This window comes from Ranitomeya variabilis, chromosome 5 (assembly GCF_051348905.1).
Source record: "Ranitomeya variabilis isolate aRanVar5 chromosome 5, aRanVar5.hap1, whole genome shotgun sequence".
Lineage (NCBI taxonomy): Eukaryota > Metazoa > Chordata > Amphibia > Anura > Dendrobatidae > Ranitomeya > Ranitomeya variabilis.
This window is the reverse complement of record NC_135236.1, coordinates 627,724,034-627,749,735: the sequence shown is the minus strand read 5'-3', so window position 1 is coordinate 627,749,735 and position 25,702 is coordinate 627,724,034. Positions and strand designations below refer to the sequence as shown.

The 25,702-nt window shown below is 40.6% G+C and overlaps 1 protein-coding gene and 1 pseudogene across 13 annotated transcripts in view; both read right to left on the bottom strand.

Annotated features, from left to right (window-relative positions):
• Window positions 1-25,702, bottom strand: part of LOC143776623 (protocadherin alpha-C2-like) — a 513,355-nt gene that overhangs the window by 173,589 nt on the left and 314,064 nt on the right. The window contains exon 1 of one of the 12 annotated variants that reach the window (XM_077266152.1): window positions 22,941-25,401. The exons of the other annotated variants lie outside the window; for them this stretch is intronic. Coding sequence (XP_077122267.1) covers window positions 22,941-25,256 — 2,316 coding nt within the window. The 5' untranslated portion in view covers window positions 25,257-25,401. Of the gene's footprint in view, window positions 1-22,940; window positions 25,402-25,702 lie in introns of those variants that run through there. 12 annotated transcript variants of the gene reach the window in all.
• On the bottom strand, window positions 10,713-15,943 carry LOC143773897 (protocadherin alpha-4 pseudogene; annotated as a pseudogene). The gene is made up of 2 exons (XR_013215435.1): window positions 13,422-15,943; window positions 10,713-10,784 (listed from the first exon to the last, which is right to left on the bottom strand). The product of XR_013215435.1 is annotated as a protocadherin alpha-4 pseudogene (transcript).

Below are 25,702 nucleotides of genomic sequence, written 5' to 3'. Positions count from 1 at the left end.
TAAATAATGAAATTTAACACTATATGCTAATTTTTTGAGAAGGACCTGTATGTGGCAAATGAGGAAGAAATCGTAGCTTTCTTTATAATGAATAGTGTAAAAAGTATCCCTGTTTAGTGAGTAGCAAAAGGTTTGTTCTTTGCTAAATAAAGATTTTTCACAAGTTATCTAAAAACTATCTCTTTTTGGAGTCAGCAAAACATTCACAGTTCAAAGGAGCATCAATGGCTCCTTAAAAAGCTACATAAAACTTTTCCTTTTTTTTTGGGATCTGCCCTAGGTTTGCTATTGACAAAATGAGCCAAAGATGGTGTATTCTTAAGCTGTGTAAAATTATACTTTTATTTAGGGAGCAGAAACAGATGTGCTGTTTTGAAAGTGAAGAAACATGGGTTTCTCAAATAGGAGTGGAAAAATTATCCTTTATTTTAATATGTAACAGGATTTGCTAAATAACTAAACAATTACAATGTCTTTTTGTGAAGTCATACAAAACTGATCCCTTTATTTAGGAAGTATAAACAGATTAGCTGTTTTCAAAGTGAGGAAGCAATGGCTTGTCATAAAAGTATCACTATATTGGGATCTGTTTCGTTTTTTTGAACCCTAAAGAGAGTACATTCTGCAGCTCTAGCAGTCGTGGTAGCAGCAGTACAATATAACTCTATGAAACAGTGACCAGGCAAGAGATGGGTGGCTGGTGTGGCTAACTAGTGTCAGAAGCTGCACTCGTATATAAAAATATAACAGAACAGGCAAGGAGATGTGTGGCAGTCATCACTGGCAGCCCCGGTAGGAGTAGAAAAACTCTCACGATGCTAGCGCGGGATCTCACCGAGGTTACCGCAGTTCAGCCCGGCTGGGAACATTGCCTCAGTGACCTGAGGTAACCTCGATGACATCACCGCTGGTCACTGATGCTGCACTCGCAGCAGCTCATTCACCAGTGGTTCTAAAGGTAACTTCACACTAAGCGACGCTGCAGCGATATCGACAACGATGCCGATCGCTGCAGCGTCGCTGTGTGGTCGCTGGAGAGCTGTCACACAGACAGCTCTCCAGCGACCAACGATGCTGAGGTCCCCGGGTAACCAGGGTAAACATCGGGTTACTAAGCGCAGGGCCGCGCTTAGTAACCCGATGTTTACCCTGGTTACCATTGTAAAAGTAAAAAAAAACAAACAGTACATACTCACCTTCTGCTGTCTGTCACACGTCCCTTGCCGTCTGCTTCCTGCACTGACTGTGATTGCCGGCCGTAAAGTACAGCACAGCGGTGACGTCACCGCTGTGCTCTGCTTTCACTTTACGGCCAGCAATCACAGTCAGCGCAGGAAGCAGACGGCAAGGGACGTGTGACAGACAGCAGAAGGTGAGTATGTACTGTTTGTTTTTTTTTACTTTTACAATGGTAACCAGGGTAAACATCGGGTTACTAAGCGCGGCCCTACACTTAGTAACCCGATATTTACCCTGATTACCACTGTAAAACATCGCTGGCATCGTTGCTTTGGCTGTCAAACACGACGATACACGCCGATCTGACGACCAAATAAAGTTCTGAACTTTCAGCAACGACCAGCGATATCACAGCAGGATCCTGATCGCTGCTGCCTGTCAAACACAACGATATCGCTAGCCAGGATGCTGCAACGTCACGGATCGCTAGCGATATCGTTTAGTGTGAAGGTACCTTTAGCCTGGACGGTCGCATCTTGGCACCGTCCAGGTTAAAAACTGCTTTTCCCCCAGGCATGGATTATGGCATGGGACAGAGCGATGTATAGGTGAGGGATATTGTTGTTTTTTATTTTTGGTTTATTACAGGAGAACGAGGGCTTCAATGGAATAGGCGTTTGGTGAGTATAACTGTGTTTATTATTGTTAAATAAAAAAGTAAAAGTGTGTTTAATTTTATTTCTATTAAAAGACTTTATTCTGGCTGTGTCTTTATTTATAATACAAGTATAGGATTAGTAATGGATAGGTGTTTTATAGACATATCTCCATTACTAAGCCATGGGCTTGATGTCACCTGACAATACAAAGGTAACATCAACCCCTCAAATATGAACCCCACTTGCCCTTGCCACCACTACAGGGCAAGTGGGAGGAGCCAGGCAAAGTGCCAGAATTGGCGGGCTGCTATTTCTAGGCTGAGGTGGCCAATATCCATGGCCTTTTACCAGCCTGAGAATGCCAGCACCCAGCTGTCTGAACTTATCTAGATGTGTGGTGAGCACCTTGAACCCCCATGTGCTTCTCAGAAGTTTTTAATATTGAGTTGGGAAAAAATATATAAATCACAACAATTTTTTTTAGTCCTAAATATTTTATTTTCACAAGGTAACAGGAGAAATTGACCCCAAATTTTGTTGTGCAATTTCTCCTGAGTACATAGACACTGTTTGGGCGCACGGCAGGGCTCAGAAAGGATAGAATGGTGATTTTGATGTAATGGTCTGCAGTTGTCATATCGCGTTTGGAGAACAGTGGAAATCCCCCTACATGTGACACCATTTTGGAAACAACACTCCATAAGGACTATATCTAGATGTGTGGTGAGCACCTTCAACACCGCGATACGTCACAAAAGTTTATAATGTAGAGCCGTGAAAATTTTAAAAAAATCGTATTTTTCCCCCCAAAATTTTTATTTTAGCCCCAATTTTTTTATTTTCACAAGATAACAGGAGAAAACAGAACCCCAAATTTGTTGGGCAATTTCTGATGAGTATGCATATACCACATGTATGGAGGTAGACTACTGTTTGGATGCGCTACAGGGCTCAGAAAAGGAGTGATGGACTTTGATGGAATGGTCTGCCTGTGTCATGTCGCGTTTGAAGAGTACCTAAACAGTGGAAAATCCCCACAAGTGACCACTTATTGGAAACTAGACCCCAGAAGGAACCTATCTACATGTGTTGTGAGCACCTTGAACTCACAGGTGCTTCAAAGAATTTTACAACGTTGACCTGTGGAAATGAAGAAAAAATATTTTTCACCCAAAAATATTGATTTAGTTCGAATTTTAAAATTTTCACAAGGAGAGCAGCAGAAAATGGACCTAATAATTTGTTCTGGTTCCTGTTCAGCATTCTCCTTCTTTTCAAAAGTGCACAAAACTGTAGTCGACAGCCCTTTTATGCATGCCTAAAAAGACAGATACCTGTGGATCATAGGCCAGACGGCATCTGCACAGTCTTCATCTGCTTCATTATAGGGGTCTTCCACCAAGGTTTCTGTCTGAATCATGTATTTCAGAGATTTATACGGAAACCCCGATGTAGGTGCTCAGCGTAGAGTGCAGGATAAATGTGAGCCGAGCCTTACTGTGATCTTTGGGAGGCAGAATGAACAAATCAACTGAATTGGTTTTATTTATTTTTTATGCTGTTCCTCGTGCGGTATAAGTGATTAGATTAGTTTATTCTTCCTTTTGGTGTCATTACAGACATACCAGATTATATCGGGGTTTTATGTTTGGTTGCTGTCACACACTAAAAGTCGCTTTTTTTTGCAAAAACACATTCTCATATTTTGAGAGCTATAAATTATAAGAGCTATAAGTTTTCCAAAATTCTGCTGACAGAGTCATGTGATGGCTTGTTTTTTGCGGGATCAGTTAATGCTTTTATTGGTGCTAATTTCGGGCACATGATATTCCAATTTTTGGGAGGCACAATGAGCAAACACCAGCAATTTCCAGCCATAGGGGTACTATATGTGGATTTTTTGAGTTTATGCGGCATGGACACTTCCAGCCACAAACAAGTTTCCCCCCTCCCTTTCTATGTTGGGGATAATATTCGGTGAATGGGACCGGGGGCAGTAGTATATTCATCTCCTTTGTTTGATTGCGAGGTACGCTCCGTGCATGAGATGCTACTTATGTGCGCATCACTATAGCAGCACTTCAAACTGGCTAAGCGCGTCATCAGTGAGCGCGCTGCACCTATGGTACCGACGCTCAGCTTGCATTCCATTAGTGGAGCGCACTATAGTAATAACGGCGAACCGGAAGTGACATTTTCAAGATGGCACCGGTACTTCCAGTTTTGTAATCGCGGTTTGTCTGAGGGCTGGACATCCTTCGGCGTGCGTTCCAGTGGAGGAACGCAATATGGGACCTGCCTGAGGACTTTGATATTGGCAGGTGAGCCGGGGCCGGCGGTTATTACATCACACGCCGGGTGGCGGGACTGGGTACTTATGTAGGTGGTGGGGACCCTATACGAATGACTCACATACTGAGACACATGCTCACAGAGGATCGTCTATTTCTGGAAGCACTTAGCCACTGCTGGTGCCCAAACTTTTATGGACATTTGAGCCTATATCTGGGCCTGTTGGCCACTGAAAACTCCCCTGATGAATCTCCGGGATTGGAGAGGAAACGCGTAGGGAGGCGTTTTTTGAGATAATTTGAAGCTGGGGGTGTCCATAGCTAGGCTTACTTGGGCCTGTCCTTGTAAGGACAGGAGCTATTGCTGGGGCACGACAGGGGTTTAGGGAAAAGGTCCCCACATCCCTTACCTCAGTCTGCTATCGTGGACCCTCCCTGGACCCTGCATAACCAGTGTGGGGATCCTTCTGTCTGCAATTGGTGAGACCATACCAGTTTTTTATTAGAGCACAGTTTTCGTCGTGAGCACCTATTTTGTTATGTGTATTTAGTTTGTCCATTTTAATCATATTAGTAAAGGTTTTAATATTGGGTTATACTCTTCTGGCTGCTGTAAAATATTGGTGCTAATTTCGGGCACATGATATTCCAATTTTTGGGAGGCACAATGAGCAAACACCAGCAATTCAGGAGTGTTTTGTAGTTTTCTTTTATGCTGTTCCGCATGTGGTAAAATTGATAAAGCAGCTTTATTCTTCGGTTCAGTAAGATTACAGTGATACCACATTTTTATTTTTTTATATTTTGGAGCTTTTACACAATAAAAACTATTTTATAGAAAAAATAATTATTTTTGCATTGCTGTATTTTGAGAGTATTAACTTTTTCCCGCTGATTGACCTGTATGGCATCTTGTTTTTTGGGTCTGGAGACTGGCTAGATTATTCCAGGACTTTGAAATGCTTCTTACGAAGCCACTGCTTATTTGCCCGGACTTTGTGGTTTTGGTCAATTGTCATGCTGGAAGACCCAGCCACTACCCATCTTCAATGCTCTTACTGAGGAAAGGAAGTTGTTGGCCAAAATCTTGAGATACATGATGTCATCCATCCTCCCTTTAATACAGTGCAGTTATCCTGCCCCCCTTGCAGAAAAGCACCCACAAAGTATGATCCATCTCCCACCATGCCTCATGGTTGGGACGGTGTTCATGGATTTGTACTAATCATTCTTCTTCCTCCAAACACGGCGAGTAGAGTTGATAACAAAAAGTTCTATTTTGGTCTCATCTGACCACACAACCTTCTTTCATGCCTCCCCTGAATCATCGATGGTCATTGGTAAACTTCAAACAGACCTGGATATGTTCAGGCGTGAGAAGGGGGACATAGCGTAGGATTTTAATTCCTGATGGCGTAAAGAGTTACTAACAGTACTCTTTGAGACTGTGGTCCTCTCTCTTCAGGTCATTGACCAGTTTCTCCCACAAGGCGTGATCGTCCATGGAGCACCAGACTGAGGAAGATTGACAGTCATCTTGTGTTTCTTACATTCGCTAATTGTACAAACAGTTGTTGCCTTCTCACCAACCTGCTTGCCTATTGTACTGTAACCCATCCCATCCTTGTGCAAGTCTATAATTTTGTCCTTGGTATCCTCAGACAGCTCTTTGGTCTTGACAATGATGGAAGGTTTGGAGTATGATTGAGTGTGTGATCAGGTGTCTTTTATACACATAACAAGTTCATAGGTGCAATTAATGCAGGTAATGAGTGCAGAGTAGGAGGGTTTCTTAAAGAAAAACTAACAGGTCTGTTAGAGTCAGAATTCTTGCTTGCTGGTAAGTAATCAAATAATTTTTCATGCAATAAAATGCAATTTCGTTATTTAAACACCATACAATGTGATTGTCTGGACTTTACTTTTAAATTGTGTCTTTCACAGTAGAAGTGGACCTACGATAAAAATTACAGACCTCTCCATTCTTTGTAGGTGAGAAAACTTGCAACATTGACAGTGTACCAAATACTTATTTTCCCCACTGTAAGTATGCATCTATGTAAATCAATGTAAATCAGCAGCTATATATGCAAATAGCATGAACATGTTATGTAATGGAGTATGGTGCCTTATTATTTAGGCTAACGGAGTTGTCCTTTCAAAGTCTATGTCATATCAAAAAGATATGCCATTATTTTCCAATAGACGAGCTAGTCAACGCAAGAACCCACATATATCCTAACAGCTGGGCTGCTCATGTACAGCTCTCTTCATTCCATCCATAGAAATGAATGGAAAGAGCTCTGTGTGCACAGCCATGGCTCTATTCTTCGGTTCTAGAGATAAATGAGTCAAAACTGAGTCAAAAATACTCCAAAAGATATGTACATGCTGTGTAGTCCACAGTATTCACGCTTCTCAGAAATATGAAGAACTCCTGGCTCACACAGTGCTTAGCTTGCACTCTAACATCTTAACTATGATTTTATAAAAATGACATTATCTTGACAAGTAGGACCAAGATCACTATTTTTGGGCTCTCTGTCAGTATTTTATTCTTTTAATCTGGTAACAGATTACCTCTAAACAAGCTAACTGGTGTTAAAGGGAAAGTATTATCGGTAGGCAACTGTTTAAATCAGGTTATGTTAAATGTAATTTTTAAGTATTATTTTTGAGTTTTTTAATTTTCCTCAACACTAAATTAGATATATTGAAATTTTTACACTAGCCGGTAAGTATACTTACTGTTCTGCGCAGATGACTGTTTAACTGGGTCCTTATCAATAAAGTCATGTTTAGAATGACAGTAAGAATCTCTACTACAAAGCAGATAATGCAGTATTCACAGTCATATGTGATGGTCACAGCCAACCTCCTTCATATCCTTTCAAAATGACCTTTACTTAGATCAGATCACACCTAGAAACTTCTCCTGCGTAAGAGAAGTAACCAGAGCCTGTCCACTGCTGCTTGCTGTGAATAAAAAAAGGCAACACAACCCTCTTAAAATTCTTAATTCTTGTCAAGTAAAAAAATCATACAAAGAAGAATAATTTCAGACCTTTTTCCACCTGAAACCGAAATCATTGGGGAAAAATAAAAATAGCAAAACTAAAATAATGTTGTTGCATATTTGTGAATACCCTCTTATAATTGAGGATCTAGCTGTGCTCTAAATTAGATAATCACTTTTAAACTCATGTTACATTGCAGTTAATCCATAATTGCCAAAATTTTAAGTCATTTTGACTAACCTAATATAAAATTTAGCTGTTCTTTTAGGATTTAACTGACATTTTTGATGCACATTATAGCAAAAGCCATGGTAACCATAAACAGCTTACAACACAGCAAAGAGATCTCATTATTGAAAGTTATCAAATAGGAGAAAGATTAAAAAAAAATCCTAAGGCATTAGATATACCATGGCCATGAAGATGGTCAACAAAAAGTGGCTTAATTTGGCACCACAGTAGCATTACCTAAAACTGGACGACCCAAAAAAGTTGATAAAAAAAGAAAATGAGTTCGGTATGCTGCCAAGAGGAATATAGTAACATTAAAGGAGCTGCAGGAAGTTCTGGCAAGTACTGCACGTGATAACAATCTCCCGTATTCTTCATACATCTGGCTATAGGGGTAAAGTGGCAAGATGGAAGCCTTTTCTTACAAAGAAAAATATCTTCGCCTGGTATATTTTGCCAAAACTTACATCAAAGCATGTGACAAAATATGTTATGGTTTGATGAGACCAAGGTCTCTGCACTCTTAGTATAATAAAGACAACTTTTTAAAAAGCAATGCCACACACCATAGACAACTGCTTAACAGGAAGTGGGTAAAAAAGTTATATATATATATATATATATATATATATATATATATATATATATAAATACAAAGCGGTTACATAGTGTAGTGAGGGAGCGATAGGGAATTTTTTCTGAAAGTATATGAGAAAGAAGATTAGATTAATACATTAAATCGACAGACATTAAAGATTAAAATTAATGTTAGTTTCGGACCACCCTTTTAAACTAGGTCAATATTATCATCAACATCTGCTAAAGATTTTTAAATTGTTGAAAATTGTAGGCACTGTATTTTGCTCTTTACTCCACAATGGTGCTTCATATCTAACTACAATACAGGATGTGTTAGTTGTTGTCTATGAGGTTAAGAGCTGCTTTAGCCTCTAAAGCTCCAAAAAATATTTTAGTTTTGTATATTAATTTGTAGCAAAATCGCCTGAATAGTTTATAAATCTGATGTGGATGAAGTATTAGCATAGTTTTTGGAAGATAAGCATAGAATGAAACGTTGTGTCTTGGACATTTGTTTGATGTAAATTTTATTATGCTCTTGATTCTCTTCAGACTAGTGTTGAACGATACCATACGATACTCAAAGGTATCGGTATCGGATGGTATTGGCCGATATCCGAAAAATATCGGATATCGCCGATACCCGATACCAATGCAAGTCAATGGGACACAAGTATCGGAAGGTATCCTGGATGGTTCCCAGGGTCTGAAGGAGAGGAAACTCTCCTTCAGGCCCTGGGATCCATATTCATGTAAAAAATAAAGAATTAAAATAAAAAATATGGATATACTCACCCGTCCGGCGGCCCCTGGACCTTACCGATGTAACCGGCAGCCTCGGTTCCTAAGAATGAGGAGTTTGGGACTTTCGATGACGTCGCGGCTTGTGATTGGTCACATGACTGCTCATGTGACTGCTCACGCGACCAATCACAAGCCGCGACGTCATCGCAGGTCCTAAACTCACTGCATTCTTAGGAACGGAGGCTGCCAGTTACATCGGTTAGGTCCAGGGGCCGCCGGAGGGGTGAGTATATCCATATATATTTTTTTTAATTCTTTATTTTTCACATGAATATGGATCCCAGGCCCTGAAGGAGAGTCTCCTCTCCTCCAGACCCTGGGAACCATACACTGGGAACTTCCGATTCCAATTTCCGATATCACAAAAGTATCGGAAATCGGTATCGGAATTCCGATACAGCAAATATCGGCTGATACCCGATACTTGCGGTATCGGAATGCTCAACACTACTTGAGACCCTTCAGCATGATAAACATAAGATGTAAAAAAAAATAATACTCACCTCATCGCTCACCTGTCACACTGTCAATGCAATCCAACATATAGTCATCGGCACCTATCCTTTTAGCCTTAGAATCACATATATTACTCTTTGGCTTGCTTCACTCTGTCTAGGCCTCTTAGGTCATGGTGTGCTGTGCCATCGCCGATCACGTTGTGATGTCATGATGTTACAATGTGCATTACGTGAGCACAAAATCGGCATTCTCAGGGCTAGCAGCCATAATACAGAGTGAAGCTGGCCAAAGAAGATGTATGTGATGGGAGAAGGTGAAAAATGAGCAAAGGACCGGATGGTGGGCTGTGGGAGTAGCGGGACAGATAAGTGTTGAGGTGAGTATACATTTTTTGTCACTGATTTATAGGCCCTGTTTAGCTCATTAAGGCTGGTTTCACATTTGCGTTTGGCTGGTCTGCGTATGGCTGCGTACATCTGTTAAGCTTCGCCTATGCTCCGTCTACTTCCACATGCATCCTATGTCATCCTGCTACCTGTCTTTAACATTGGGTATGCAGGGACATATGTTGTATGCGGATGCGCCCGCATGTGGCGTTTTGACGTGCCTGTCGATCGCACGGCAATGCAACTTTTTGCGCTCCCATGCGGTCGGCGGGCACGTCAAAACACCGCATGCAGACACATCCACATACAACGCCTGTCCCTGTGTACCCAATGTTAAAGATAGGAATGCAGGACAACGCAGGATGCATGCGGAAGTAGGGGGAAGTAGGCGGAGCATAGGCGGAGCTTAAGGGAGGATGTACGCAGCCATACGCAAGTGTGAAACCAGCTTGGTGGCAAAGTATCTGCCATTATGCTCAATTTGCAGTAAATTTCTTAGTTTTCGGATCCTAGAGAACCTAGATTTTATTTAAAATTCTAGAATTTAATTCAAATCAAACAAATTTGTTCCTTTCTGAAAAAATACCTATACTGAACATTCATGAGTTGGGGGGCTGGGATTCAAGTCACTTCATGAAAACAACTAACATTTTGTTTTAATTTAAATTTCGAATTCGCCTGTTCTCATGGACTTTCCTGGCAAATTCAATTTGTTGAGAAGTTCTTCTCTATGAATTTAATATCCCTTATTATGCTCCTGGGTCTCTCATTTGTAAAATGTAAAAGAGAAAATCCTTATACCCAGCTTCTGATCAACTTTCCAGCCCCTCCACTTTTCACTGTCACCTGTCTGGTATTCACTTCATCTTCTGCTCACCAACGCTCGTGCTGAAATCACTGTGCCTCTCATACAGATGTGGAACTTCTGGCTCTCATGAAGCCCAGGAGGGCTTTGCACAAGCATGCAAAATATGACATTGTGACGTATCCTGCAACGTCAGAACAAGTGAAGGGGATCAAAAGGTATGACGAGGACTAAATAAGTGAGGAGGGGAGAGGCCAGAGAGGTGAGTGTTATGGTGAGTTTATTTTTTTTTTACCTTTTTTAACCTTTTGACAGCATTTTATGGTTCAGAAAAATTTAGTCCACAGGCTAAATCCGCACAGAAGTGATTCCCTCTGTTGACATCCCCACTATCATCATGGGTGATTTCAACATCCCGATTGACACTTCCACCTCAGCTGCCTCTAAACTTTTATCACTGACTGCCTCCTTTGGCCTCACTCAATGGTCCTCTGAGGCCACTCACAAAGATGGCCACACGCTGGACCTCATCTTCACCCGCCTCTGCTCCCTTACTAATCTCACTAACTCACCCCTCCCCCTGTCTGACCACAACCTACTGACATTCTCTTCCCTCTCCTCTCCTAGTGTGCAACCCCCACTCCATGAACTCCCTCGCAGAAATCTCAAACATCTCAACTTACAATCACTCTCTGAGTCCCTTCTCCCTCTTACCGACATAGCCTCCCTTCATGACACAAATGCTGCTGCTGCTTTTTATAACGCCACAATAACAGCAACACTCAATTCGGCCGCCCCGCTCATGCATAGCAAAACTCGTACAATCAACAGGCAACCCTGGCTGACCAGCCTGACTAAAGAACTGGGACGGGCTTCCAGGATCGCTGAGCGAAGATGGAAGCGATCCCACTCTGCTGACCACTTCACCGCATACAAGCAGTCCCTCGCCAGCTTCAAGTCCGCGCTCACTGCCGCAAAACAAACTTACTTCTCATCTCTCATATCCTCCCTGTCTCACAACCCTAAACAGCTTTTCAACACTTTCAATTCTCTACTCCGTCCCCCTGCACCCCCTCCCTCCCCTCTCATTTCTGCTGAAGACTTTGCCTCTTTCTTTAAACAGAAGATCGATATGATCAGAGAAAGCTTTGGCCCACAGCGCCCACTGCCCCTCTTAGCTGCTCACCCCTGCTCCTCCAAAACCAGCTTCTCCACCATGACAGAAGATCAGCTCTCCACCCTCCTGTCGAGATCACACCTCACCACCTGCACGCTCGACCCGCTCCCATCTCACCTCATCCCTAACCTTTCCACGGTCTTCATCCCAACCCTAACGCACCTCTTCAACCTCTCACTCACAACAGGTGTCTTCCCCTCATCCTTCAAACATGCCAAGATCACACCCATCCTCAAAAAGCCCTCCCTCGACCCATCCTCTGTGTCTAGCTATCGCCCGATATCTCTTCTTCCTTATGCCTCCAAATTGCTGGAGCAACACGTCCATCTTGAACTGTCCTCCCACCTCTCCTCCTGCTCCCTCTTTGATCGATTACAATCTGGCTTCCGTTCCCATCACTCAACTGAAACTGCCCTAACTAAAGTCACCAATGACCTACTAACTGCCAGGAACAAGCGACACTACTCTGTCCTCCTTCTCCTGGACCTGTCTTCTGCCTTTGACACTGTGGACCACTCCCTTCTGCTACAAATCCTCTCATCTCTTGGCATCACAGACTTGGCCCTTTCCTGGATCTCATCATATCTGACAGATCGGACATTCAGTGTCTCCCTCCGCCACACCACCTCCTCACCTCGCCCCTTGTCAGTCGGTGTTCCTCAAGGCTCTGTTCTAGGACCCCTACTCTTCTCCATCTACACCTTCGGTCTGGGACAGCTCATAGAATCCCACGGTATGCAGTACCATCTCTATGCTGATGACACGCAGATCTACCTATCCGGACCTGACCTCACCTCCTTACTTACCAAAATCCCGCACTGTCTGTCTGCTATTTCAGCCTTCTTTTCTGCTCGCTTTCTACAACTGAACATGGACAAAACAGAATTCATCATCTTTCCCCCATCTCACTCTACCCCTCCACCAGACCTATCCATCAATGTCAATGGCTGCTCACTTTCCCCAGTCCCACACGCCCGGTGCCTCGGGGTGATCCTCGACTCTGCCCTCTCTTTCAAGCCACATATCCAAGCCCTTGCCTCCTCCTGCCGCCTCAAACTCAAAAACATTTCCCGGATCCGCGCATTCCTTGACCGTGACACCACAAAAACACTAGTGCATGCCCTTATCATCTCCCGCCTCGACTACTGCAACCTCCTACTCTCTGGACTCCCCTCTAGCACTCTGGCACCACTCCAATCCATCCTACACTCTGCTGCTCGACTAATCTACCTGTCTCCCCGCTATTCCCCAGCCTCTCCCCTATGCCAAGCCCTTCACTGGCTTCCTATTGCCCAGAGACTCCAGTTCAAAACCCTCACAATGACCTACAAAGCCATCCACAACCTATCTCCTCCATACATCTGTGACATGATCAACCGGTACCTACCAACACGCAACCTCCGATCCTCTCAAGACCTCCTTCTCTACTCCCCTCTCATCTCTTCTTCCCACAACCGCATCCAAGACTTCTCCCGTGCTTCCCCCATATTCTGGAACTCTCTACCCCAGCACATCAGACTCTCGCCTACCATAGAAACTTTCAAAAAGAACCTGAAGACTCACCTCTTCCGACAAGCCTACAGCCTGCAGTGATCCTGAACCTACTGAACCGCCGCACAACCAGCTCTGCCCTCTCCTAGTGTATCATCACCCATCCCCTGCAGATTGTGAGCCCTCGCGGGCAGGGTCCTCCCTCCTAATGTACCCGTGTGCCTTGTTTTTTGCTCATGTTTAATGTATTTGTCTATATTTGCCCCGTATTTCACATGTAAAGCGCCATGGAATAAATGGCGCTATAAAAATGAATAATAATAATAATAATAATAAAATTAACTAAATAATATGCATTTTGTCGAATGCAGATTTTTGTAATATTCATGTAGAGTTTAATGCCACTTGAATATATTCTCTTTTCTCTACATCTAATTACTATAGTACAATTTAAACTGCCCACAAATTGAACTCTTGGTTGTCCATTACTAATGGCCAAAAAACACTAGTTATAGCATAAATATCGACCATCACACTTGTGTGTATCTCCGTGTATGAACTTATCACCTCTGCCAACACCTTTATCTGGACTAAAGTATTTATCTACTAGATGGGATGAATATACAAGCATGTCAAGATTAGGACTTGTAAACTTCTGTATTTCTTACCTCGCTCTCTGCCCTTAATGTACTGTCATCCTCTGGCATCTGCCCTGGAAAAAGCACTTCATCTGCTGAAAAATAGGTCCTTGGCAGGTGTGGGGAGGTATTATAGTCTGACTGAGCATTAAAGTACATTGGAGTGAAATTATAATCTCTTTTCTTATTTTCTGTCCAAATCCAATCATTACTCACACAGTCTTCAGTTTTAATTACTTTACTCATGATTCTGAAAGTTTTTACATACTTAACCCCAATGTATGATACAACAGTGAGCAAAAAGATACTTGAGATAAAAGAAATAGTAATGATCAGATGGCCATTAAAGTCCACAATGATCATCTTATCCTTGCCTAATAATGCAATATTGTCCAATTCTTCTTCCCCAGATTGCAATAGAGTGATAGTTACCACTGTCATTGTGGATTTTGGGGGTTCTCCATGATCTTTAATCATAATGAATATATTTTGTAAATCTTCATCAGTTTCTTCAATGACTCTTGATACAATTATATCCCCTGTATACAGCTCCACCCTAAAGAGTGAAGCATTAGTGAAGGATATCATTTCATATCTGAGCCAGGCATTATAGCCGGAATCTAGATCAAAAGCTTTGACTTTGGTGATTACATATCCTACTTGGGTTGATCTCCAGACTTCTCCGGTAAATAGTGATGGTAGTATTTGGGGCGAATTATCATTTTTGTCCTGAATGAACACAGTGAGGCTAGCCGTGCTGCTTAAAGATGGTGATCCATGATCTTTGGCTTCAATTACTATACAGAGCATTTGAATTTTTTCATAATCAAGTGATTTTACCAAAAATATTTTCCCAGAATCAGAATGAATTGTGATAAAGCTAGATGACTTTACTCCTTCAATGCGACTTGGCGTAAGAAAATAAGAAAGCCGAGCATTTTCATTAATGTCCTTATCTAGGGCTGAAACTTGAAAAATCAAAGTTTCAGGAAGGGTGTTTTCAGGGACTGAAATCCTATATGAGGGATTTAGAAATATGGGAGGATTGTCATTGACATCCAACACGGTAAATGTTATGCAAGTAGCTGAAGATAAAGGAGGGATTCCAGAGTCGGTAGCTGAAATAATTACATTATATTCTTCTGTAGATTCTCTATCAAGGCTATGTTTGAGGAACAATGAATAGTAATTTAAGAATTTTGATTGTAATGTAAATGGAAGGTGGTCAGGTATTTCACAAGACACCTTGCTATTGTTTCCAGAATTCCTATCAGTGACAGTAAGAAGAGCTATTACAAAGCCAGGTTTTGCATCCTCTTTAATACTTGACAAAGATGTCACCTTAATTTCGGGAGAATGGTCATTGACATCAGTTATCTCCACAATGACCTTACAGTGTCCTGTCAGGGGTAGCTGACCATGATCTCTAGCCTGAACTTTAAACTCATAAAATGTTCTTTCTTCATAGTCAATATTACCTTTGAGACTGATCTCACCACTTTCCTTGTCAATATCAAACATCTTCTGCACATTTATCGGCACAATGCTACTAAATGAGTATTCAATGTCACTATTCCTGCCTTCATCGTTATCGGTGGCATTGACTGTCATGAGTACTTTTCCAGGGGTATAATTTTCAGGTATGATTAATCTGTAGAGAGAGTCTGAAAAGACGGGTGGATTATCATTAGCGTCTTGCACTAGAATCTTAATCTGAGCTGATCCAGTCAGTTTTGGCTTGCCACAGTCAGATGCCGTGAGGGTTAATACATAGATCGCTTCTTGCTCTCGATCTAATGCAATTTTTAATACCAGTGTTAATGATTTCATTTTGTAATCACTTACATGGGCATCTATCTCAAACATGTCATTTGGACTCACAAAGTATGAGCAAACTGAGTTGGAGCTGGCATCTGGATCAAAAGCTCCTTCTAATGGGAAACGGCTGCCAGGATCAGTTGACTCCGCAATTGCCAAAACAATCTCATCTTCTTTGAAGCACGGAGCATTATCATTAATATCTAGGATGTTTATTTCTATGTGATAAAGTACTAATGGCACATCCATTACAAGTCCCAGTCTCATCACACAGTGTGCACTGCTGCCACACAGCTCTTCACGATCAATTGTATTTGTAATGTGCAGAGTGCCAGTTATGGAGTTAATGTCAAAATACTGAATTTTAGAATCATAGGTCATGTGGAACTTACGATTGAAGAGAAGTTTGGGGTCCATTTGTAAATCTCGTGCTAAATTTCCAATTATGGTTCCTTTTTCAAGTTCTTCCATAATTGCATAACTGATTTGTCCATTAGTAGCATCAATCAAATAAATCAACAGGTGAATCCACCTCCACCAATGCAAAATCCTGAGCTTCAGTGCTAATCCCATAGTGCAGGGGGAATGACTCACAGCAAGAAGTGTAGACAGGGGTTGTGGTAGTATATAATATAATTCCAGGTAACAATAGTTATTCTTCAGTTATGAAAAAAGGACATGACAGAAAATTTATGTGCATCGTTTATTAACTTCACCCTCACACTATGACAGGCTAATACATACTGACATCTTGTGGCATCAATAAGAATTTATAAGCTCATTGTGCTAAAAGGGGTAGTACAGTTTCTGAAAAAGAAGTGCCTTCTTGGTACAAAGAAAAACTATATAATTTTCCAATATACACAGTACTAATTCTTCATGATGTTCATGCTCTCAGTTTGTTGATATTGGATAAGAAATGTCATTGTTTATTTTTTCTGGATGCAATCTATTCTGGTCAAGTGATGGTCACACGGGTACAAGGCTTATGGGCAGACAATAGAATAATGATCCTCGCACCTATATGATCATCATATGACCAGAACAGATTCCACTGAAAATGCACCACAAACATTCTTATCCAATGACAGCAAGCAGAGATTTTGGAATCATCAATGATTTGATACAGAAAGTATATTAGAAAATTGGATCTTTCCTTTAGCAAACATTTCTGGCTAAAATGAGGATAGCCATTTAAGAGGCCTTGTTTAATATTGATAAAGTAAAGATTAAAATTAGGGATAATCAATAGTTTTGAAATTCAAATTTGTCAGTCTTCCCAAAAATTGGTTGTTTTTCTTGCTGAGAATCATTACCGCATTTTGGGGATTATAAGACACACCAGATTATAAGATTCACCCCAAATTTTGAGGAGAAAAAAAGGAAAAAATACTTTTTTAAATAAAATGGTAGTGCGTCTTATAATCCATGCGCCTTATTGCTTACCGGTGTGATGGCTGTGGTGAAGTGGGGTCCCAGGGTCGCTTCTGGAGAAGGTAAGAGTGGAGCTTTGTTGCAGGCCGCAGGCTGGGATGAGGGGCTGTTTGGATGTGCACCACTGTGGGTGTTTGGTGGTGCAGGGGCTCTGCCGACATTTTGTGAAAGCCCAGAGCCCCTGCACTTAGAGGGTTTACTATGTGTGGGACTCTGGGAAAATGGCTGCCAGGGGCGGTGCATGCGCAGATGGAGATGTCGGCACCAAGATCTCGGGAGATGGATCTCAGTGCCAAGATCTCCATCTGTGCATGCGCAGCCCCCGACAGCCGCTTTCATGGAGTCCATCACATAGTTAACATGTAAGTTTGGGGACTCTGGGCTTTCACAAAATGTCGGCAGAGCCCCTGCACCACCAAACACTCGCAGTGGTGCACATACAAACACCCCCTCATCCCAGCCTGCTGCCTGCAGTAACACTCCACTCTTGCCTCCTGCAGCAGCGACCCTGGGACCCTGCTCCACCACAGTCGGTAAGGTATATCTGCATTATAAGACACACCCCCATTTTCCCCAAAAAATTTTTGGGAAAAAATTGTGTCTTATAACCCAAAAAATATGGTATGTCACGGACATGCGCAGTAAAGTTTTGTTAGACACCGGTAGCGTGGAAATTTCAATGTAACATGCATTACTGATGGAGTGAGTCTGGATTTTGATTAATTCCACACTTGCCCTAATTTGTATAATTATGTTTGCCTCGCACTTTAATAATTGTTGAATATGGTATGAACTTTGGATCATGACACTGTTATAATTGAATACTATTTATTCAAATCTGAAATTAATTGTAATACAGAAATCGTTTTATATCTTCATATTTTGGCATACTGTTAATGATTACCAACTTATTTGATGTACCTATATATATCTGATAATATGCTCTTATACTTTGCTTGAGAAAGGTTCACACATGAACCGAAATGTTGCCATGTTGGGCAAATAAACAACATAATTTCTTCAGGAATTGGAGTGATGCTATTCCCTTTTATATACATACATATACATATAATGTCCCAGCATGCCTTACTGTCACTTGGGCAACCCATACCAAAACGTTATGATGATACAGCGAGCAGGGATGTCAGAGGCAGAGACATGGCCAAAAGTCCTATCCTAGAGTTAAGAGGTGGCAGAGGATGCACAAAAAAATAGAAGGGGATAAGAAGAGGCGCAAAGGACCAAGAGGTGGTTGGCTGACTGGTGAGCAGAGAGGAAGGTATTAATAATATTTTATAAATCTTTTTTACTGGTCCTCTATGTTTCTGCAAAATGGTGGTGCAGCTGAGTTAGTTACGAAAAAAATCTACCATATTTTTCGGATTATAAGATGCATATTTCCCCCTCCATATTTGTTGGGAAAATGGGGGTGTGTCTTATAATGCCGATATACCTTACTGGTACTAATGCTGTAGGTTGTGATGAGGGGGTGTCCGGCGGTGCTGCGGGTGCCCAGCGGTGCTGCGGGGTAGTCCGGCGGTGCTACTGCGAGTGTCTCTGGTGAGATCTCAACGCTGAAATCTCATCTCTCGAGATCTTGTTGCTGAGATCTCAATCTGGGCATGCGCCACCCCCGGTGGCCATTTTCCCGGAGCTCACCACATAGGAAACCATGGAACTGTGGGGGCTCTGGCCTTTCACAAAATGGCGGCAGAGCCCCCACAGCACTGGAGCCACCAAGAGCAGCACCAGACGCCCTCCAAGTCCTCCAAGAACTAAAAAAAAGCATCACTCCAGTGTTTTTTTCTATTGCAGAGCTGGAGTGGTGCTCCTAATCTCAGTTCCAAGGCCATAGTGTTATTTTTCCCAGCCGCAGTCTTCATCTGTTATCGACATCAGTCTGGTTGTTTTCTGCAGTTTGTGACCTATCAGATAGCTCAAATCTTTGTTTGGGTGATCCAGAAGTCATTACTCAATGTAAGTCTATGAAAGCTAGAACGAGGCCAAAATGAGGCTCTTATAGACTTACATTGAGAGCTTGTGATCGTTACCTCTAACTTCAGTAAGAAGTTGAGGTAACTAGATGGTGGCGCTGGACCTGAGCAGCGTCGGGAACAGCTGAAGATGGTGACTGGTAAGTATACTAAGGTCAGGGACCTTAGATTTGTTGAACCACTCTATCGATGAAATAAAAAAAAACTCCATTATCACTTCTGGCTGCTGTGAAACATTTAATTCCTTTACACTGGAATAGACGATGACTACTCTCTCTGAAAGGCTGTCCAAAGTTCAAATAATCTTCTCGAATAATTACCTAGTTGGGAAACCCACACTCATCCTCGAATTGTTAAAGAGAAATTATTAAGTTCTTAAATTGCTTAAATTAGTTAGATGGCATGAAAATCTGGACTTTTTTGAGGAGGTACTGGAGGATAGGATTCAGAAGAAGTGTAGGGCTATAATGATCAATAATACATACCCACTATACGAGCTGTTCTTGAATCAGAAGAGCTCATTCAGCAGCCGTCTAATCCTACTAAGGTGTAAGAAGGAGAAATTCAGGAAATCATTTGTACCTACTGCTATGGGGATGTATAATAATTTCCTAAGGGAGGTAGACAACAATGACTGATTTCAGGTGTACTAATGTCAATTAACAGTGACTTATATGCCTGAACTACCCACATTTATTTGTTATGTAATGTTTGTATACTTGTGCAAGGTTTGTGTCCTAATATTTTATGTACTGCTGTTTGTATTGCTGCTGTAATACCATAATTTCCCCAGGATCAATAAAGTGTATCGTATCGTAAAATAAGCATGTTTGCAATTGACTTGCTTTTTCTATCTCCTGTAATGCTCCTCCAATGAGAAGTTTAATAGTGTACAGCTCATTTCCATGGAGGCTGGCCTCCAGACCCTGGCTGAGAGTAGGCAGTAGTTACATTCCAGGAGAGGGGTTAACTCCTAACATCCCAGTCAGCTCTATCCAGCCCATTGATTTCTATACAACAGTTTTCTGCTTACATTCCTCCCACCTGCCTCTCAACTCCTTAAGAGATGCCATTTTAAGTCACCAGCATGCAGCTTGTAGACCAGATCTTATAATCTTGGATCGCTGCTCTCGCTGTCTGGCTCTGTGTGCTTTTTCAAATACCCTGTTATCGTTATGTGTTAACATAGTGAAAGCAGTGTACACTCCAGAACAAACCACTGATGGCTGAATGAGTTGTAACAGAATTTGTGCTGAGCTTTACAATTCTACTAATACTACAGAACTATTTCTCACCAGAGCTGTCACTCAAGGAAGAGAACCCGCCCTGCCTGCTTTGAATGTGCTCAAAAGGCAATTTAACACTTGGCTCTCTGGGGCAAAGAAAGTTTCTGCCCTATTGACAAAAAATGCCTTACATTGAATCGATTTCCATATACTTTTAACCGTGCATTGGTTGCTTTACTTATAGATGCTTTCTATTATCCTTCTATTCCCGCTTTTTAACTTCCGTAATAAGAATTCTATTTCTTACCCCTTATTTATGTCTTTTTATGATACATCCATTTTGAGTTTGCTTATGGTATAATAATACTGTCTTACACCTAACTTGATTTTTTTAATGACTTTAACTGTGTTAATTGTCCATTTACAGTTTTCTCATCATCATAATATTTTCCTGAATACAGTTAATTCCTTTTAATTAATCCTGTTAGGTTAAAAAGTGCTACATCTGTACTATTGTATATTAAAAGCTATAACAAAAATTATATATTTTCTGCACTTTTACAAAATAAAACAACTTTTTATAAAAAAAATCAATGATCTTGCTTTCTTTAAACAAAAAAACAACAACTTTATTTCACATTATTTATTTGGTTCCATCCTTGAACTACATATGCTAATGCTGCTAATGTTTGAATGCTGATATAATTTTTTTGCATACTTACAGTATGTCAGTGTAAAACCAGACATCAGAGGCATTCCAAGCCATGTCATGTCTAGAGGTCTTTGTAAGGATCTCAACTGCTATCTCAACTCATTCATCAACTGCCTGCTATACGTTGGTTGACAGAGATATCGGTAAAAATAATCCATAAATATCTGCAAATCCACTATTTTACATTTATGCTCCCAATACAAAAATGAAATACTGCCTTTGTATAGTTTTGTGTTCATCATTATCCTTTTAAAGCGGAGTCACCAAAGTAAACAAAATGACTATACACTAATTATGTCATTCTATTCAACAGTTAGCAGCATATTAGTCATAACAACCGGAAAAGAGGGAAAAAATGTGCCCACCATGTTTCAATAGTAAATTAGTGGTCATGTGATATCCGGTAAGATGATGCACAGATCCATGGACTGGGTCCCACAAAAATCAATAGAAGCAAATTGGTATGGAAAGATCCAGCCCCAAAAGAAGTAGAAAATAGATAAAAATATGCTGTTTTCATCATCAATTAAAATCACATGTGTGAATCAGAAAAAAAATATAAAAAACAGTGTATGCATTTCTAATAGTGATGAGCAAGTGTACTCATTGCTCGGGTTTTCCTGAGCACGCTCGGGTGATCTCCGAGTATTTGTTAGTGTTCGGAGATTTAGTTTTCACCGTGGCAGCTGAATAATTTACAGCTACTACTCAGCCTGAGTGTTATGAACTGGTGGCTTAGGAGCAGCATGAGAAGTACTCTGGAGAAGGTGGTACCTGTACTGACCGCAGACCCTGAACTTAACATCGCAACTAGAAGTAGCCATGGAATGTACCTATCACTCCCTAGACATCTCGACACAGCCGGAGGACTAATTACCCCTAGAGATAGAAAAGGGAAAACTATCTTGCCTCAGAGAAAATCCCCCAAAGGATAGACAGCCCCCCACAAATATTGACTGTGAGAAGAGAGGGAAATAACATACGCAGACTGAAATCAGGATTTAGCAAAGGAGGGCACTTCTAGCTAAACAGAAAGGATAGGACAGAGTGCTATGCGGTCAGTATTAAAACACTAGAAAATATCCACCACAGAAAATACAAAAACTCCACATGTAACTAAAGGCATGGAGGGTGTATCTGCATCTCCAGAGATACAAGCTTGGCTAAACAAATCCTTATACAGACCAAGCTGGACAAGACAAAACATGGAAAATAACTAGAACGATAAGGCCCACAGCATGTGGACTGTGGAAAACAAAGCCAGCACTTATCTTGGTTGAAATGAACAGCAAGCAAGAGAGACCAGGCAGGGAAGTGAATCCTCCAGGAAACAATGGACAACTGGCACTAACCAAAGGGTCAAGCAAGACTAAATAGCCCAGTCAGAATTGCAATAAGTGGACACACCTGATGACTGCTGTGATCCAAAGACAGCAGCACTACCACTTATAACCACCGGAGGGAGCCCAAGAGCAGAATTCACAACACCTGAGTACATGTGAGGGTTGCCTGGTTGCTAGGGAATCCCCACATGTAATCAAGTTGGCTAGTAGCTGTAAATCATTCAGCTGCAGCTAAATCTCTGAGCAGTTAAAAATACTTGGAGATCACCCAAGTGTGCTCAGGAAAACCCGAGCAACGAGTACACTCACTCATCACTAGTCTCTAACCCTGATTGTTTTTAAATCGTAATAATTAATTAGAACCCATTGGTGTTCAAAACGCATAGGACATGTGTTTCTTTTTAATACTTTTTTTATCCACTTAGCCTAACCGAAGATGAAATAAAGTACATTTTTATCTATTTTCTACTTCCTATGGAGATGGAACTTCCATTACCAATTTGCTTATTTTAATCATAACACCAACTTTAGCATTAATTATACCAAAGTTTTAAGGATACAATTAAAAAAACATCATGAGTTGTGAATTACACTTGATATTAAGATTCAACATGTTCTACCACCAATAATCTAAAATAAATGATAAAGTAAAATAATTTGCAATTAAACATTTAAATATATAGAATGCCATACTCACCTTAGAAGAACTAATGAGAACCCCATCAACAATGCCATTTATTCCTGGTGTATGAAAACTATTCGGTGTAAAAACCATTAAGTCATTTTTGGGTTGCACTGAATTTAGATATAATTTTGATTGGCTTTCTTGTGAATACATCCAGCTACCTCCAGTGTTGGAACATATCTTGTAGCATTCCTTCAACTCATTCACCTCTTCTTTGTACTTTTGCCATTTTAAAATAGTAAAAACAATTAAGGTAATGAGAAATATAGTTGAGATTGCACAAATAGCAACAACTAAATACACGTTGACATCTAAAATATTTTCATCTAAACTGGTGTCTGGAGAGTTATAAAAAATTTCTCCTAAATCCACTAAAGAAACAAAAATTGGTGCTGTGGCAGTCATGACAGGTTCTCCATGGTCCTTAGCTACCACAGTTAGTTTGTATTCTTCATTATCCAAATCTGTAAATAAACGTCTAACATGGATTTCTCCAGTTTGTTGGGAAATAGAAAATGGTATGTTTGTTGGTAAATCCATAAAACTATACGATAACCAAGCATTATATCCAGAGTCTAGATCCACTGCTTTCACTTTAGTTATGAGTTGACCAGGTTGAACTGTTTTAGGCGTTTTGATCAAAGCTGAAGGACCAAGAAGAGCAAAGCTAGGAGCATTGTCATTGAGGTCTTCAATAAAGATGTTTAGTACTAAACTGGAGCTACGTTGAGGAACACCAGCATCGGTAGCTTTTATAAGACACTGGAAGTAAGACAAATGTTCATGATCAAATGAAAATAAAGCAAATAATTTTCCTTTTTCAGGACTGATGGAGATATAAGAGGATATGGGAATTCCATCAATTGTGCTTTCAATAATTGAGTATGAAATGAAGGAATTCTGGCCAACATCTGGGTCCACAGCTGATGCTGTATAGATATGTGAGCCCGGTGGATTGTTTTCTTTGACAATAACTGTGTCAGTAGACTGCATAAAGTAAGGCGAATTGTCATTCACATCACTAATATCAAGATAAAGAGTTTTAGAAACTGACAATGGAGGTGAACCTTCATCTGTAGCAGTAATTTTAACTTCATACTTGGACTTTAGTTCTCTATCTAATGGAGCATTTACTGTTAGAGAAAAATGCCCCATTAACGCTGGATTAATTTTGAATGGTATATTTTGAGAAATTTCACATTTTACTTTTCCGTTGTTTCCGGAATCCTTATCAGGAACACTAATAATAGCAACTGTGGTTCCTAGGGGTGAATCTTCAGGGATAGGTACTGATAGGGATGTTAAAATTATTATAGGAGCATTGTCATTGACATCAACAACACTCACTAGAACTTTACAATGTCCAACCATTGGTTGATCTCCGCTATCAATGGCATCCACATGAAGTTCATATCTTTTAGTATTTTCAAAATCCAAGTTCTCTATAAGTTTAATTTCTCCAGACTGAGGATTCAAACTAAAAATGTTCATTATTTTTGTTGATGACAATTTATTAAAGGCATAAATGATTTCACCATTTCTTCCTTGGTCTAAATCAGTAGCATTTAATTTTACCACCAATGTTCCTATTGATGCATCTTCTGGCACACTACACTGGTAAAATGGCTGATCAAAAGTTGGAGAGTTGTCATTGGCATCCTCCACAGTGATGTTAAGCTGTGCGGTGCCACTTAATCTCGGTTTACCACCATCATAAGATATCAACGTAAGGTTGAGTGTAGACTGCTTTTCCCTGTCAAGTGGCTTCTTCAGCACAAGTTCTAAAGTCCGTATTTCATTCATATATTTTTGAAAATCTAATACAAAGTAATCATTTACACTTAATTCATAGTTCTTAATTGCATTTGTGCCAACATCAGCATCAACTGCTCCCTCTAAAGGAAATCTAGAGCCTGCACTTTTCCATTCTGATATCACCAGGTTATACACAGCAGAAGAAAAAGCTGGGTTATTGTCATTGATGTCTTCTATTTCTACCTCTACTTGATACATCTGCACAGGCTTATCAACAATAACCTGAAGTGGAATAATGCAGAAGGCTATATCTGAACATATTTCTTCTCTGTCTATAATATTATTCATAAAAAGAATGCCATTCTGCAAATTAACCTGGAAAAATTCTCTGTCATCTGTAGAAACTATCCGCAGCAATCTAGAATTAATCTCACCCATTTCCAGTCCAAGGTCTTGAGCTATCTTTCCAACAAACGTTCCGTGCTTGGATTCCTCTGGGATGATGTAATGCAGCTGACATAAGACCAGATCCCAGTATATTTGCAGAAATATAAAGTGCACCAACCTGATCATGACTTCATTAATATGATTGAGCCAGAATATTTCGTATATTCCTTAATATTGGAGAGTATATTGCCAAATCCAGTGGTTTTGGAGCCTGGAGATCGAAGAGAGTTCAGTTCTAGCTGAACTGTTCCGAAATAGAAGATAAACTAGCAAAGATGGAGGCAAATGATTCTGTCTCTATGAGCTACAGATAAGTGAACAGTGACCTCTACAGTCCTGTTCAAGATTTTACAGCTGGTTTAAAGAAACAAAGTGACATATATCATAGAACTTTAACATTATTTTAATCCCCAATAATACAATATTGTTTTTTTTTATTGTATTTTCTGTATATTTGTGACAGAGTATATGTATTTACATAAAAAAGCAAAATTTTATATAATAAAAGTTATTTTAATGTACTGCAAAGCAATACAAAACATGCAAAACCACCCATGTACAATATTTGGGCA